The 14,387-nt window shown below is 31.6% G+C and overlaps 1 protein-coding gene across 1 annotated transcript; it reads right to left on the bottom strand.

Moving 5' to 3' along the window:
* Positions 1–311: 311 nt before the first annotated feature.
* LOC132721721 (uncharacterized) lies at positions 312–11,083 on the bottom strand. Its single transcript, XM_060706092.1, has 10 exons — positions 10,950–11,083; positions 9,860–10,183; positions 8,850–8,983; positions 7,731–7,956; positions 4,149–4,442; positions 3,431–3,718; positions 2,796–3,107; positions 2,092–2,232; positions 1,923–1,959; positions 312–692 (listed from the first exon to the last, which is right to left on the bottom strand). The coding sequence occupies exons 1-10, from the start codon at positions 10,993–10,995 to the stop codon at positions 539–541; spliced, it is 1,956 nt and encodes a 651-aa protein (XP_060562075.1). The 5' UTR covers positions 10,996–11,083; the 3' UTR covers positions 312–538.
* Between the last annotated feature and the right edge of the window lie 3,304 nt (positions 11,084–14,387).

Genomic DNA, 14,387 nt, shown 5'->3' on the forward strand with positions numbered 1-14,387 from the left:
AAAAATCTCTATACATATCCTTCCGAAATAACTTGCTATATTCATTTCATTAAATGAGTAGGGAAGTCTTTTATATCTTAACTAGTTTCTATATTTTACCTTAACATTTTTAATATCAATATGTATGCAATCGCCATTAGAGTAGGCAATCTTTTGAAATGTACAATTAATTAATCTCAAATAAACAGTGACAAAATTAGCATGATGTCACTAAATTGTAATGGTAAATAATGTAACAGACGCAACTTGTACATACGTTAATATACCATCTTCACTACCAGACAATACCAGCTTAAAACCACAATAATTAAAAGAGTAAGAAAGATTTATTATTTAAGTTTTTTACATAATAATAATAATGAACACATATACGTTATCAATTTCAAATGCTTAAAGCAATATCTGCAAAAACACAAGTCATAACGACTTTTATGTACACTATAAATAAGGATATTTAATTAATCTTGAAAACAGCATCAAATTTAGATAAAACCGCAGCGTCTGAAAAAGAAAACGAAGCAAATGTTTTAAGTCTAATTTAAGTTTGTAATTGTTCATACGCTGCCCCTTCGTTTGAATATGGTGTAAGCTCTGTATATTGTTTAGAAGATTCCTCGTCAATTTCTGCTGCATTACTTTCAAAGTGTTCCACTTCGCTAATATTGGTAGTATTCCTCGTGTTGTCATTCCCACTGAAATTGATTTATTAAGATGAATTAAACTGTAATTGTTTTGCTGACGAAAGGTGTTGATTGATGCTAATTAGCTCAGAAGCAAACCAAATTTTGATAAACATATAGTTTAACTTTGAACAAAGAACAGAACAGAAACTATATTTCAGACTTGTACAAAATACATCGTCATACACAATACAATCAATAAATATATTAAATATAAGTCACATTCCTTAATTATATCATAGTCAAATGTTAGCAAAGCATACTTTTTATTGCTTAATTTATGATTCCGTTAACACAAAATATATCAAAATATTAACACAACAAAATGTTAAATCATTATTTCTTTAAATTTAGACATTATGCAATCAATAATATTTATCTACGCCATGTAACACAGAGGATTAACCGTGAATTCAACCTTCTCATAGCCAGAACTTCTCGTTTGCAAGTTTGAAAAGACAAAGTTCACCCCTATATTCACGACTTTTCGCTATGTTAAAGTTGCATAAATCATTAAAATATGCATGTTTTGCCTGCGCACATTCTTGGTCAAACCAGCCTTATTTTTATCATTAAATGTATGATAGACATCAACACTTTTATTTACCCAATACGCTTTACAAAACAGATGGTTAGCTACATCTTGTATCATACAGGTCAAATCAGAAACTAAAGCATTAATAGATACTTTACTATATATATCTACATTATTTTACATCGTATTAAATTTCGGTAGTTTAGTTATTAACTTTGCTCTTAATTCCTTCCTTAGATTATTTGACCAAACATATTTACACAAATTTTCCTTGCATTGGCTAATTTCAATATTTTGTGATTTATTACAAAATAAAAAAAATAGGGCAATGGTCGCTCCATACATTATAATGAACTGATAAATTACTTATTCCCGAAAAATTACAATTGTTAGTGAGTAAGAAGTCAGTAACAGACGCCCCTTTCTCGAAATAAACGTAGGAGGTACAGTTATGATCGTGATCAATTCAACCGTTAAGCATACGTAAACCTGTACAAAATTCAATAAAACGATGACCAAAAGTGTTACACGTATTGTCAAGTGAAGCCAAAAAACAGGGGTACATCTGGGTCATACATATCATAATCAATATCAATATTTAATGTTACAAGGTTAACAACATTACAGTTACGATAAAAAAGAGTGTAAATGAAAATAGTAAGGATTTGCAGAAATTATAAGAATGTTCGAAAATAAGAAAGACTCACGTTTTAGAGTTAGATCCATGTATGATAGCGGCTGCACCTAAAATATTAATAATTACTTGTTGAACTGTCTGGACCTTAACTAATTCATTATCATAAGAACAAAAAATAAGCATATTTAAGTAACAACTCTTCTCTGTTTTATCTTTCATTGCAAAAAAAAAAAGTTTACCTTTCTTAGATATATTTCGTCTGTACAATATGGTTAGACCTGTTGCATATCCAACCAAAACGACACATACTACCCCGAGTATTATTGACGCTGTGAACGTTCTTGTCTCTGTACAACTTTTGCAGATGTCAGGTTTGTGATCTGATTTTAAACATGAGAATGAATAATTATATCAACGTTATTGTATTTGATCATATATATAATTATTTGTCGACCATAACCGCCTCCGTGGTCGAGGGGTTAGAGTCGATGACTTCTAATCCAGTAACCTCTCTGGCGTGGGCTCGATCCCCGGGAGATGCTTTGGTAGTTTAGCACGTAGGAAGGTAGTCTTGTACTGGTGTAACTCTCCAGGAACGATGGTTAGGAAACTACCCGCCTATATGACTGAACTACTGTTGGGAAAAAAGGCGTACAATGAAACAAACAAGCAAACAAACAAAATTTGTGGACCACACTGTATTGTTAAATGTCATGTAATTATATAATGTACGTCTGATAAGTGTACAATTATGAAATTGTTGAACATTAAAAAATAACGTTCTAAAAACATATTCCCCAAGTATTGTCACATTTGTTTGACTAGACAACGCAAAAATTGACATTAATAAGACTTAAGTGACGTAGCGATTTTACTCTAGTCGAACGCTCACTATGTATGCGGTCACAAACACACAATAGAAAAAGACAACAGTTTGAAATACCTGTCTCTGATGTCTCTGATAAAAACATTATCTGGTCATATGAACCGATTCTGTTCACAGTAGTTACACGATATTTCCCGTAATGTTCCTGAGATACATTCAAGATTGTTAAATTTGTCTCCAATCCAGATGATGAAATTTGAAAATCTTCGTTACTCAATAAAGAAACCCAATTATGCCTGTCTTCCTTTGACCATAAAAATCCTTTAGGACCAGGTTCGGGATAGGCGATAGCTATGAATGAGAGCCTTACTGGTACTCCAAGACTGCTTGTCACATTGTGAAAAACCTGTCGTAATGGTCGCGGAGAACCTGTCATTAAGTAAATAAATAAAAGCACATTTGGAAAGACAGACATTAATTACTGAAAGTAAAATATATTATTCTAAAACAAGTTGACTGAAATATATAGTATCTTATTGATTTTTACTTTAACAAAAGTATCGCATTTTTTTACAGATGCAATGCTCATATAAGAAAATTAGAAGATTTATTTGTACTTTAATTTAAATAATTTTTTTTATTTCTTTAGAGAAATGGAACGAAAAAATATTATTTTCCGTAATCTTATATATATGTACTAGGTATTGTAAAAAACATTCACCACTTATTTAAACATTTGAATATAATCTTACATTCTATATATACAGAAGATGTCTTATTTGTTGAAGTACCAAAAGCATCGATTCCCTTGCAGACATAAATACCACTTTTAGTGCAACCAATATCTTGAAGGTTGTAAATTAATTTATTTGTATTAGACTGCTTTGCAATAATTTCGTCTCTGAAAATTATATAAACCTCTGAGGCAGGAATTCCACTTACGACACATGTGAATTGAATATCAACTTCATGTTCGTCAAATATAGCATTTGTTTGGCTTTCATTCTGTCCTATGAAGAACGATTTAACTATTGTTCGTTCTGAATAAAAGACGGATTCCAATATAATTTTAGACATATAATTAAGACTACTGATCACATTAAATTGTTCATAGAAGTTTCAGGATAAATGATAAATAATGTTTCATCATTTTATAAAAGACCTCGATGAAATTTTTTTAATTTCTGGACCATTTTATGCATGACCCAGTTCGAAACACGTGTATTTGTATGACCTAGAGATGGTGAGTGAATTTTCATAATATAAAGCATGCCCTACTCCCTCAGAATACGTCTTAAACTCATGAACTTTAAAGTATCCGACTTGTTTTGATGTTAAAGCAAAATTGGACCAGTATCAACATTTTAAATCATTAAAAAATCTCATTACTACTCTTATGATAAATTCAAACGGATTGAATTCGTTAACAATGCTATTTAGGAATTAGAAAATAATCTTAAATGCATATACCTAAAATCCGGAAACTTGGAGTAGTGGATGATACAGCATTTGCTTCATCCTGAATGTTGAATGCTTTACAACGCAGAGTTGTGTTATTGTCCTCAAGTCCTGCAGTGTATGTAAATGCTGTGCTTGTGCTGCGTTGTACAGAAGTTGATCCAACATACCAGACAATTGTTGACACAGGTCTACTAGTGCCAGTTGCACATGTAAATGTTTTACTTGATCCATTTATCATTACAATTGTTTCAGAACTTAAAAGAGTTTTGTTTCCATCATTGAGAGTAACTGACGTTACTTGTACTGAAAGACGATGCATAATGATTGATATATTCATGATGTTTGAATAATTTAAAATAAAACAAGAATGATTGAGGTTGAAAGCTGATTCTGTTAAATAACTAAAATTGTGGATAACGAATAAGAAGGATACAAATATTCGAAAATGGTGAAAAATGTAAAATTAGTGCTAAGATATCCTTTACAATTTCCGTTTAGTCACTGTGCGATTTAACACATTTCGTTTAACTTTTAATTTGAAAGAGTACTAAATAAAAACGTAGAAGAAAGTTCAGTTGTGAGTAGGTTAAAGTTAAAATGTATAAATTGATATATATATAAAAACTTTACACAAAGATGCCTTTAAAGCTTTGTGACCAAGGCTGCCATAAATACAGAGTTTACCTAACTTTATCCTATAATCAAATTTGACTATGCTTAACATAAAATTTATAAGTCAAATAATTTTACAAACTCTTGAGTAGTGAAATAACACACATTTTATCCGGTTTAGAATGCACATCATAAATGCACGTCATACTATTTGTCACTTCACAAAATTTATTCCGAAATTTGATGAGATTGGTTTCAAAATACGTTGATTATAATTTTAAATGATTCGCTATGGTATTCAAACGTACCGGTTGAATGACTTTGTAAACTAAGCAGAATAAACAACAGGTCATGTGTCAATTTGTTTGACACTTACCGCTTTGCCAATTCACATGACCAGTACCAACTGTGTAATATTATGTAATACAGGGGAAATAAAATTTTATCATTAACACCCTGCTGCTTCTATGAAAGGGTCGTCAAATGACACTTTAAATAGAAGACTTGCATGCGCTTTTTGATCATTGAAATATAAGTCCTGCCTAATTTTTATTTGTTTGGGTCGTCAGACCAAACAAATAATGGTAGCGAAATTTCAGTCTAATGTTGTTAATTGCAAATGCCGAAAGTAGTCCACCTTTTGAAGCGGTTACTTCCCTTTTGTATGTAGACTAACGCCGAAAAATTCAGGGGAGATCACTGCGTAAAGATGGTCAAAGACAGGCGCCTTAATTTTCAAGCCAAGTAATTCCCGAATGGTCGAAGATTTCTAATATTCTTTTTTGTATTTTCTGATCGAAAATAAGTAAATACAAAGCGGACATTCAATCTCTGACACAGAAGTTTACGACAAACCTAACAACAAGTATATAGTGCTCAAAACAGCTTAAAACTAGCGATTTAAAAGAAAGAAATATTTTTATTTTGTAACAAGTATCCAACAAATTACAACGCATTCAAAGTTTATAAATAGCGTTGGTTTATAGAATTGTCAATAAATGCACAGTCACAAATTACGCGGATGAATATGATTTTATCAATGAAAATACTATTTTTAGCGATGTCGATTACCGAATACTACACAAACCGAGTAGTGGAATATATAGATTCTACATGTCGGACTGTTTGGGCGAGAAGATTTTCGCTAAAATATTTACTTCAATTTTAAACAACAGGTTTATCCTGAACAAAATACCTCGAAATTAATAAGGATTACAAACCCGAAATGCAATGGAAGTTCTAAATTTAGAATGACTTGATGTTATTCAGACATTGTTTGTATAACTTCTCCGTGGTACAGGGGTAACGCGCTCGCTTAGTGAGTGAGAGGTCTCGAGTTCAAATCCCAGTCGAGGAAACTTTTTTTTTGTTGTTAAATTCTTTTTTAAGTGTCTTTGTTAAGGAAGTAGCCATGATATGCAAGAATAAAGTGTGGCTGTCGTAAAAAAATGAACATAAATGATTTTTTGATGCAACTCTAGTTATGCAGAATTCCGTATGTATCAAACTCTGGTGCCTTGCAAAATGAATTATAATACATAAAAATAAACTTATACGGGAAAATGCATACAGATATACAGTACGATTTAGGTTGCAAAGATCAGAAAATACCACAGAACTTGCAGCCCTTTGATTCTTTATAAATATACATGCTTATAGTAAGCTCCAGGATTATTTACATCTGTGTTAAACAACAGTTAAAGTCGTTACAAGCCCTAATTTAGAATAATATGGTTTTCTTCAGGCCGTTCACATATAAATTCACCGTGGCTGAAGGATTTTCGGGCTCGCTTAGGAAGCGAGAGGTCTGGAGTTCAAATTCCAGTAATGGTAACTCTTTTTTTTCAAATTGTTTAAGTCAAATAAACATTGGATTGAATATCAGTGTTGCAATTAGTCTTATAGCCAATTTACTACAATTAAAACGCTGGAAAGCATTGGTGGCACTATACATATAATCTCACAACCTGCACCTTTCTTACATTCTGAGACCCAAACAAATTCAGCGCCTTCTGTGCTTTGATTTTATCTGTTCTAATTAGCAATTCACGTTTTACTTACTTACCTCTTTAAGTCATCCAGAAATTACTGTCTACCAGATGACATAACTTTAATTTATGCAAGTATAAGAATGGAAAGAGAATATTGCCAACACAAATAATATTCACGACCTTTAATTAAGGAGTCCGGTGTTTTAATAATGCCACTAAGAATGCTTCGTACACCTTTACCGTTATTTATCAATATTTACTATTCTAAACTTAAGGTAAATCTTTCAGATTACATTAGATTATTTATGAATTTGTTGAGTACTGATATGATATATTCTTTCTTTATTGCTTTCTGCCCTACGCAGAATGCGAAATAAAACATCCGTTACTATGGAAAAATCGTATTGTAAAAAGGTCTATAGTTTAAATGGGAATCGAAATTAAAACAAAATATAAAAAAGAAAAAGATTAACATAAGGCAATGTAAGGAATTTATAGTCAAAGGTTTTTAATAAAGACTTAATTATTATCTTTTTCAAAATGTGAAAACTTGTGTTTTAGAAAATTACCATATCTAATTTGCGTTCTTAAAACATATGCAGAGAAATATGAAGCTCTTTTGCACGACATTCTGACATAATTTATGTTTCTGACAAGAGATAAAATTATAAATATATAAATCGGACATGAATATGTATGATTAAAATAGATAAAGTCCTGCTGTTAGAAAGTCAGATTAAGTATGGAGGGCATTCGTTGCCAAAATTACAGACATATAAAGGGTTCCTTTTGAAAATACAAAATATAAAGGGTTTAATCTCTTACTCGATATGTTAATGCGGTTACTACTTAAGAACTGTATTATATTTATTACTTTTCTGTTTTGAAAATTCACCTTTGATGAATATTCACATAAACGTATAAAATGATATACTGTACCATTGAAACACTTTAAACTCATTTTGTCAATTAAATTTGTATTAATTACCTGCATATCGCACATTATTGGAATCAGTAGATTGTAATGATGACGTCAGGGTTGGAAAATCCAGTCTACACTGAAACTTTACTGTGATATCTGCATTAACTGGATGTAATGGCCACACGGTGTTTCTTGCAAAACTTAGCGTGGAATGATACACCTTTTCATTGCCACTACATGTTGTGTCTGAATGTGTAGGAGAAGAATTTTGATACAATATCCATGTATCACCCTGAAATTGAGGTACTATCATTCTAAACGATGCTAAGTGGAAAGGATATGTTGACTTTTATAGAAATACGTTTGTCTTGAAGTTGCTTCCTACGGGCTTTATAATATATAAAAATGCCGTAAATATTTACGGAGTGACACTTTCCTGCTATTTGTACCGCAGCATAACAGTAGACCATTGGATATCTATAACTCTCAATGTTTTATAAAGTAATAGTTATAGTATATGAAACAAGTGAGTTGCGAGAATATAAACACTTGTTGATGCGACATCGTGGTTTTTCTTTGTTATCAAGATGCCCAGGTCGTTAGTCCAGAAACATTCTTAGATGTCGCCCCAGCCAGTGTTGAACCCACATAGTTTAACGATTTTCATTTATTATAACATATATTTTAAATGTTTTATAGCAATTTCATTTTTTAGCAGAAATCAGCAACGGAAATATTATGTCTAGTGCTTTTCACTATTTCGATTCAAATGTTAACCTTGGAAAAAACTACACTGATATAAATATACAAGGTGCAAAAAAAACTCTTTTGTTATTTCTTAGTTGAGTTTTTTCCTATATTCATCAATGACAAAACTGTACTGTTATATATTAATAAAGTTTCAAATCCACATTGAAAGTGAGCTAAGTATAATGTGTTAATGAGAACATAGAAAATGTTCTGAATCATGCGATGAATTCCGTAAGCAGAACTTTCAATATCTCTTTTTCTGAAATATTTCACAAACTGTACTGTTTAAATTCTATAAAATTTAAGATTTTACGCCGCGATAAAAATCGCATAACAAACATATCGCTGATTTAATTGTTTAAATAAAACTATTGCGAATATTGTATTCTACTTGCTGAATAAATTTATCTTGTCAAATGTATATGATATACGCACACTTTTGTAAAACCACTGGTAGTTTAACGGCGCTGGATAAATACAGTTGGAGGTTTGGCAGGTAAAATCTACTCCTTTTATAGATAGATCCTCGGGTCTATGTGATCCACTCAATACAACACTATCCGGAGACGCTTAAACAACAAAAACAGCATATTTTATGTTTATCGAAAACAATTAACATTTTAATGACAATCCGATGATAAGACAAAGCATACATACATACATTACTGAATGATAAAAGGCTAAGAAATATGATATCGCTTCAGTTCATCTTAAAACGTTATGTTTATTATGTGGAGCTGCTAAATTACCGCATTTTAAAATTTATATAACAGAAAAAACTGTTGTAATATTTCATGATTTAATTAGCCCTAACTGTAGAAGTTTGTTCGATTTTGATCTCTACATTACTTTTTGATTGATTATTACTGTTTTATCTATTTCATATCTGACTCATTCTAATAAATGTGCGACGTTAACAATAGCCCACTTTTACAAGCATAATACTATATTCTAGTTAAGTTACTTTGAATAAGTTTTATGTATCTTCTGTTCATTTAACTCTGACGTTTCTTTTAATAATCTTAGAAGAATGCTTATCAAACAATTAAAACAATCAAACGTTTATCACCCAAAATTGTTAAACATATTTATTCACCGTTTTTTTTTTTAACTCAAATAGATTTAGAATTGTAGAAATTACAACCTAAAATAATAATTGACTTGCCGTTGATGACGCAATATATATTTGCAAAATATCTGTAAAAAGACAGTAATGATGCGTTATGAAAGTGTAAGTGCATACTAGGTTGGCCAGTATAATGATCTCCAAATGTTTAGGATAACGAAATATTTGAAGGTCTTCTTTTGGTTATTTTTATGCTCCGAGACCACGAATTGTGATTACTAGCTTTAAATAATGCTGATATTGCTTATATTTCACATATGAACGAAACCTTTTTCCAAAAGGTTCATTCATGCTGTAAGTTATAATAATTAGTACTTACAATAGATCATCAAAGTCAGTGTATGGCTTGTCGTTTGAAAACCACAGTACCAGTTTCCACCATCTGATATTTGTAAATTTGTTATTGAGATATTCACAGATGGTTGATTGTTTGTAAATGTGTATCTTGTTGAAACACCATGTGCCTTACTACATGGTATATTTCCTGCATTAAAAAAACAGTCGGCAATTTTTGTGTCTTCTTTCAATATGTTTAATGCCTGAATTCCATCATCTACTGAAATCTCAACCTCACATAACATTGATATGTCTTTGCCTTTCTCTGGTACATTGCCATCTGATAAACCGAACTTAACCACGCGAACTGAAACGTACGCATATAAAAACTTTGTCAAGTAATAAGTAAATGTTTATATGCTATTGACAATGCTAAACCATTTTTTAATGAAACTGGAAATACTAAGTTTGTGAACTGTTTTATATCTGTTTTAATTTGTTAATAAATGGGGTAATGTTTAATTATCGAAATGTTGCCTGCAGAAAATAAATCTTTATATACATGTTTATCATTATATGAACTACGATCGGTATAATATTGATTTAAACTGTTTATAAACTGTTAGTTATTATGCCTTTTATTTACTTTAAAACGTGCCGTTGAATTGTGCGTACAAAGAGAGATAATTCTAATCTGAAGTTGGTATAAACAACCGACTTTAGTAAATTACGGACTTTTGAGATGTTCATTTTATATATATAACTGAATAGTCTCTTGTAATCATTACACGGATGGCTATGCATGTTTTTATGCATTATAATATGTTGTATATGTTTGTGACATACGTGTATAATATGCGACTATGAAAAGGAACCAACATTTAATACTTCATCAGTCATCTGGGATGTTTCTATTTCATAGTATAGATTACAAAGGTCTGATAACAAATAAACGTTTGGTTTTCTAAATGTTTGAAATTTTGAAAACAGTGTGTATAACCCTATTTTAATTCATCACATTTAGAAATTTCTGTGTTAAGATAAAACATTTAAGTTATTTTTAAAAAGGGATACATAACAAAACACATGCGTATTTTCTAAATCAATTATCACTTAAATTATAATTTCAGTACCTGCATACGCTAATTCCAAGTAAGCCAAAACAAAAGTAATAATCATTGCAATCAAGTTATGCTTTCTTTAAAACCGTAGATAATAAGTGTGTTAATATTTACAAATCAACTATATACATATCGCAAATTAACCCGGAAGATTAAACCTACTTGTGGTACATTTATTTAGATATACAAGTTAACCATCATAAACCGAGTAAGACGTAAAACCTTCTTGCATTATCAAATAGGTGGACTTCGCCCATTTAATGTTGATTAAGTGTCAGTAAGTATAAATGAGCAAAAAGAATAGTTCCCCTAATTTAATTTCAATTTAGTTTCACTTGAGTATTTATTAAGCAGCACTTTGAACGTTCTGTAGTTTCTGCACAGTCGCCGTAAATTGCACATAAATGTGCATGCAATTGGGGGCTTTATGACGACCCTAGTGTGTTTGCAGTCAAAACAAATATTTCTTGATACAACTATTGCGTTTCTAGGAAGTCCTAACAGTTACTGTGAGAACGCCGCATGTACGCCATAATACCATAGATTTGTAGTAGCCACTCTGTGAATGCAGAAAAGCCCCTTAAGGTAGCATCTTAACGCCAATTAAAAGCCATAGAAAGGATTATGAACGTCGTGAAAACGCAGTACAAACTCCGAAAAGTACTGGAAACGCTCAAAGCAGGACGCCGGTGTGACAGGCAGCTGAAATTTGCATTTTTGTCTTAAACATGCATCGAGGTTTTTATAAAAGCATTGGGGTTCATAGTACAAGTGCGAGTTTTGTGAAAATACCGGTTAATATTGCCCTAAGAATGCCATGTTAGAATGACGCGGCCGACTAAGCGTAGTTTCGGTGACAGTGTTTTTATTATATTCATCACTACATGATATCACTTAAAATATATTATTTTAACTACTATAATTATATGCTTCATTTCTAACTTCTGGTTTTATATATGTGTTTACTGATTCAATATATAATATATCATCGTTTACTTTACTATTTCACCATTTGTCACATTATAAATATATATATGAAGCTTGCGACCAACATCAAACTTAAACTCCTCAACAATTTACCTTTCAAAACCAACAATTTAGCTCGTGAAAAAACTGAAGTAAAGATTTAACAAGTAGGTATGTTTATGTTTATTGTCAACAGTAAGAATCATACAAATAAATTGATAATTTTCTTTTGAAAGCTCTAATCTGACATACATACGGACACAATTGGCCGGATTCGAACAAATCAATTATTAAATTACACCTCTGAATTAACACTTTAATATATGATATATATTTATTATGCATTATATGTGTTTAAGGATGACACTGCTTACGTTTTGTTTGGTTATCAGGGCTTTTTTGTTCTATTATTGTCGCGTTATTATTTAATATTACAAATAAACGAGTCTGAATAATTTGAATGAAAGCATGTTTATAATATAAACGAAAGTTTAATCATTATGCATGCAAGAATATTTTAATATTTTAATATTCTATTTTACTCGATTTTCTTTATTACGAGAGGTGCCCAACTTATTTTTTGAACAAAAGAAATCCGTGCTTAGTAAGACACATGCACGATTTACTCGTAGCTGTTGTGTATAATCGGTTTTGTTACAACCTATGTATTCATTTATCTGTACTTTAGCTCGATTGAGAAAATGGTACGTTCTTAAATTAGCGACAAAGTTGAGGGTATAGTTTAAGGGCTTTTGAAGACTAACCGCAGCTACAGAAGTATTCAAAATGAGCTTAAATCTATTGGTAATAGCATTTCGTTGGGCTCCATCAGGAATATTAGCTACCAAATAGGGTTACAACGCAGTGTCACTTCTCCGAATGTTACAGGGGGGACATTTACAAAACGGCACACGGCGGCTACACCTGACGTCATTAGGAAGGTTGGCCGTTTCATCGCCAAAGTGAATCCGCCTACTCAAAGAGAAATGGGTTCAAGATTGGGTGTGTCAAAGGGAACTATCTATAACATTATCAACAAAATTCTAAACGCAAAATTACGAAAGAAGTGCAAAGTTCATCATTTAAACATAGCTCAAATTAAAAAGCGCAGGGCCAGATCTGGGAACCTTTATCTGAAATTAAAATGCAACCAATGGAAAAACTTTGTCACTTCGGATGAAGCTATGTTTTGCTTAGGCGGAAGTTATGGGCGAAGAAATGTATGTTATATTAGAAAAGGGGATAACCTTGGTGAGAAATTGAAGTTTGTTAAACGCGATGCTTTTGCTAGCGGTTTCATGACATGGGCTGGTGTGTCTTCTAGAGGGAAAACGGAGATTCGGATCATCGATAAAAGTACAAAGGTGAACTCTGAGTACTATATCAACAAAGTGCTCAAGCCAGTTTTGGAGAAAGATCTTCCAAGACTTTTTCCTGAGGGGGCAAAATCAATGACATCCCACCAGGACAGTACATCTAGCCACACATCTAAAAGAACGCTGTCATTTCTGAAAGACCGTCAAATTAACTTTATTACCCCCGAGGAGAGTAAATGCCAAGATCACCTGATGCTGCACCAATGGACTTTGGTATCTTGGGGGTTCTAAAACGTCGGCTGCAGAAGCGGCAAAAATTACGCTTGTCGGTCTCAAAAGGGCACTAAAGGACGAGTGGCGCAAACTAGATCAAGAAATTATAAATAAGACTTTAAAATCGTGCCCAAAGCGTTGTAGAATGATCTACAACTGTCATGGGTCTCATATTGAACATTTACTACAATATAATGAGTATTTCTAAAGAATTGCTTCAAGTTTTGTTTTTGTTCAAAAATAAGTTGGGCACCTCTCGTAGCAGTTTATAAACAGTTTAGAGTACGAAATGTACAGAGTGATTTTGCACGTTTGGGTGTTAATCGTGAAGAACAAGAAGTTTTATTCTTTTATAAATATCACAATACACAATTTACAATCATTGCCCATTATCACATTTTGGAATATACACAAGTAATTAATATTGGCATTAGTCAACAATAAATTTGTCAATATAGCAAAGAAACAAGATCACTACTCTTACAAATTTCGAATGCATTTTATTCGTACTTACTTCCCTTGCATTTCAAAATATCTAATGCAAAAGAATATGTATTAGACTAGAAAAAAAAACGAATAGTTGTGTTCCTAAAAAATGAGTCTGATTTGTAGATATCTGATTTTGTTCATAATTGAATCTTAAATGATTCCTATTTTGGTATTAACAATTGATGAAATAGTATATATGGAATTAATATACAATGGTAAATTTGCATAATCATAAAATTATTATGTATTAAATTCAGGATTTTACTCTGTATTCAGTGTGTAAATAACTGCGATTGTAGCATCTTAATAAGATTGATACCTATTATTTTCTTTTGTCCTTTTAATGGAGAAGGAAGTGTATATTTTTGTTTTATCAAAGTTCGTCAATGACATGATGTATACATAG

This window comes from Ruditapes philippinarum, unplaced genomic scaffold (assembly GCF_026571515.1).
Source record: "Ruditapes philippinarum isolate M1 unplaced genomic scaffold, ASM2657151v2 ctg2703_1_1_1_1, whole genome shotgun sequence".
Classification (NCBI taxonomy): domain Eukaryota; kingdom Metazoa; phylum Mollusca; class Bivalvia; order Venerida; family Veneridae; genus Ruditapes; species Ruditapes philippinarum.